Source organism: Sebastes fasciatus, chromosome 7, assembly GCF_043250625.1.
Source record: "Sebastes fasciatus isolate fSebFas1 chromosome 7, fSebFas1.pri, whole genome shotgun sequence".
Classification (NCBI taxonomy): domain Eukaryota; kingdom Metazoa; phylum Chordata; class Actinopteri; order Perciformes; family Sebastidae; genus Sebastes; species Sebastes fasciatus.
In genome coordinates, this window is record NC_133801.1 from 36,847,184 (window position 1) to 36,848,933 (window position 1,750).

General features: G+C 47.5%; 1 protein-coding gene across 1 annotated transcript; it reads right to left on the reverse strand.

Moving 5' to 3' along the window:
* Nucleotides 1-1,265, reverse strand: LOC141770855 (gap junction delta-2 protein). Its single transcript, XM_074640700.1, has one exon. It carries the CDS (start codon nucleotides 1,261-1,263, stop codon nucleotides 160-162), a length of 1,104 nt encoding a protein of 367 aa, XP_074496801.1. The 5' UTR covers nucleotides 1,264-1,265; the 3' UTR covers nucleotides 1-159.
* Between the last annotated feature and the right edge of the window lie 485 nt (nucleotides 1,266-1,750).

The window sequence follows — 1,750 nt, forward strand, 5'->3', positions numbered from 1 at the left end:
TTTAGAACTGTCTTCAGATACATTTGACAGTGAATGAAATTGCCTTAGTATAGCTCAAAGTATCTACATAACATGTTCATAGGGTACATTTCAGGCCTTAGAGGTCCCTTTCTCAGCCTGTTTTCAAAAATTGAATGACATTACAGAAGAATACCACTCTCATAGCCAAGACTTCTTAGTCCGTCCCAGCCTGGCCATGTTGGCCAACTTGACCTTCACTTTGTCTCTGCTCTCTGGACTTCTCTTGGAGGTGCATTCCACACTTGAGTCTGTCTCAAAGGATATAGCCGGGGCATGTGTGAGCAGACCCCCGGTCTTCTCTGCAGCCATGGCTCCTGGAGTCTGCAGAACAAGCTGGCCCCTCAGAGAATGCCTGAGCTGCAGCAGGAGGGGGTTGTGGTTTGAGTATAGTCTGACGGTGTCCCTCTCCTGACTGCAGCAGGTGGAGCAGGCTGAGCAGAGGATGCGGAAAATGTAGACCCAGCCCAGGTAGTGCAGCTCTGCGATGTTGAGCATGAAGCAGCCCAGGCTGATGCTGAACATGAAGTTCAAGAAGATGGTTTTCTCAGTGGCACGTGACACAAAGCAGTCCGTACGAGTAGGGCAAGGGTAGGTCTCACAGCGGTACAGGTGAGGCACCTCGAACCCGAACAAGAAATACTGGCCCACCAGGAAAGTAATCTCCATGACAGATCGTAGTAACACATGCAGAATGTAGATGAGCAGAACCTGGTTGGACTGCTGGGTGGGGTCCTCCCCTACTTCACCACAATCCTCCTCCAGAGAGCTTTGTTCTACTCCTTCCCTCTTCGCATCACATTTCTCCCTGTAATGAGGACAGTAGGTGGGCATATTGACCCTCAGGGCCTCCATGCCATCATTTCTCACGTGTCCAGATCTCTGTCGGAGGGGCCTCTGGGCTACCACCTGTGCACTTTGGCCATCCAGCTTCTCATCCTTGGCAATCTTATGAAGAACAAAAACTATATAGAAGATGGATGGGGTGGAGACCAGCACAATTTGGAAAACCCAGAACCGTAGATGTGAAACAGGAGCAAAGGTGTCATAACAGACATTGTTGCATCCAGGCTGCTGGGTGTTACAGGTGAACTTGGACTGCTCGTCGCTGTAGACAGCATCACCCACCAAGGCCACCAGCAGGATACGGAAAATGAGCAGCATGGTGAGCCAGATCTTGCCTATCACTGTAGAGTGGTTCTGGACCTCAGACAGAAAGCGACCAAGTATGGACCAGTCACCCATGGCTTAACCTTAGAGAAAAAAGTAAAAGATTATGTCAACAATGTTATTAATAAAAGGACATGTCATTGTACATCAGTGGTCATCAAACTTGTTCTATCTTGTCCCTCTCCGGAAGCCACCCACCCCACTGTAAACCACTTTAACTGTTATCAACCATCGACATCATTGGGGGGATGTTTAAAACAAAACAAGCTGAATGTGATTTTTTTTTAAATAACGTTATCTGGAACATGAACCGATTTTTCCCTTCACCTTTACATAAGTTAATGTGCTTCAGTGAGCAGTTACGAGTGCGCCTGCCACCCAGTGGCATCAGCATACAGTATTTAGAATGGGTGGTAGCAGAGCACAACTACAGCTAGCGACTAACTCCGATCCTGCTAACAATCATTACCACTATCTACCTACTCTAATCTCATCACATAGCCTATACACATATCAGGGGATTGATGCTTAAATTACAGGAAGGGTTAGCAAACATCACATA